At 43.1% G+C, this 641-nt stretch overlaps 1 protein-coding gene across 1 annotated transcript in view; it reads left to right on the plus strand.

Moving 5' to 3' along the window:
• Nucleotides 1–641, plus strand: part of EMH_0067310 (uncharacterized protein) — a gene marked incomplete at both ends in the record, with an annotated part of 2,498 nt that overhangs the window by 802 nt on the left and 1,055 nt on the right. The window contains one exon of the mRNA XM_013498608.1: nucleotides 518–548. Within this exon, the coding sequence (XP_013354062.1) occupies nucleotides 518–548 (31 nt within the window). The remainder of the gene's footprint in view (nucleotides 1–517; nucleotides 549–641) is intronic.

The raw sequence follows: 641 nt of genomic DNA on the forward strand, positions 1-641 counted from the left end.
GTGGTATTCTACACGAGTAAGTGAATATAAAAAGATTAAATATAACAAAATAAAAACTCAATTCTGATGTTTATATACTTTTACCTTTCAATATACCCTTTTTCAGGGTGTTTCTCCGCCGGATTCAAACACATTGACCTCAGGCGTTGTTCCCTGGCTCCGCGTTGTTTGGGTGTTGTTCTGTCGAGTTTCCGTATCATATTATTATATTAGTTTATTTAATTTTTTGTATTTATCCTTTTATATTCCCTCTTTACTTTTGTTTTTATACGCATACTTAGGGCCGGCCATGCCCTGCACTGCAGGCGTCAACATATTTCACTGCCATAGAGGATCGGGGTATTCATAGGGGTTTCAGCGTCTGCGCTGTTTCCTTTTTTCCCCCAGGGCATTAAAAAAATCCTCATGCTTTTATTTTTATATATATCAAGCCCCAAAAAGGAGCGTAAGCATGCGTTTTTTTAATCCCTTATTAGCATCTGCAAGTGTATTGCCCCCTCTTGTTGTATATGTTCAGGCTAGCTCTCTCTCCCCCTTCACTGGGTGGGGTGGGGAGGCTACAACCTCTGAGCCACTGGGGCACGTTGTCTCCCCCCAACCCCAACCCCCTGGGTTTCTAGAGGCTTTGGGTGTGGGGGGGG

The sequence above is a fragment of the Eimeria mitis genome, genomic scaffold (genome assembly GCF_000499745.2).
Source record: "Eimeria mitis Houghton genomic scaffold, Emh_scaff3566, whole genome shotgun sequence".
In the NCBI taxonomy this organism is placed as follows: Eukaryota; Apicomplexa; class Conoidasida; order Eucoccidiorida; family Eimeriidae; genus Eimeria; species Eimeria mitis.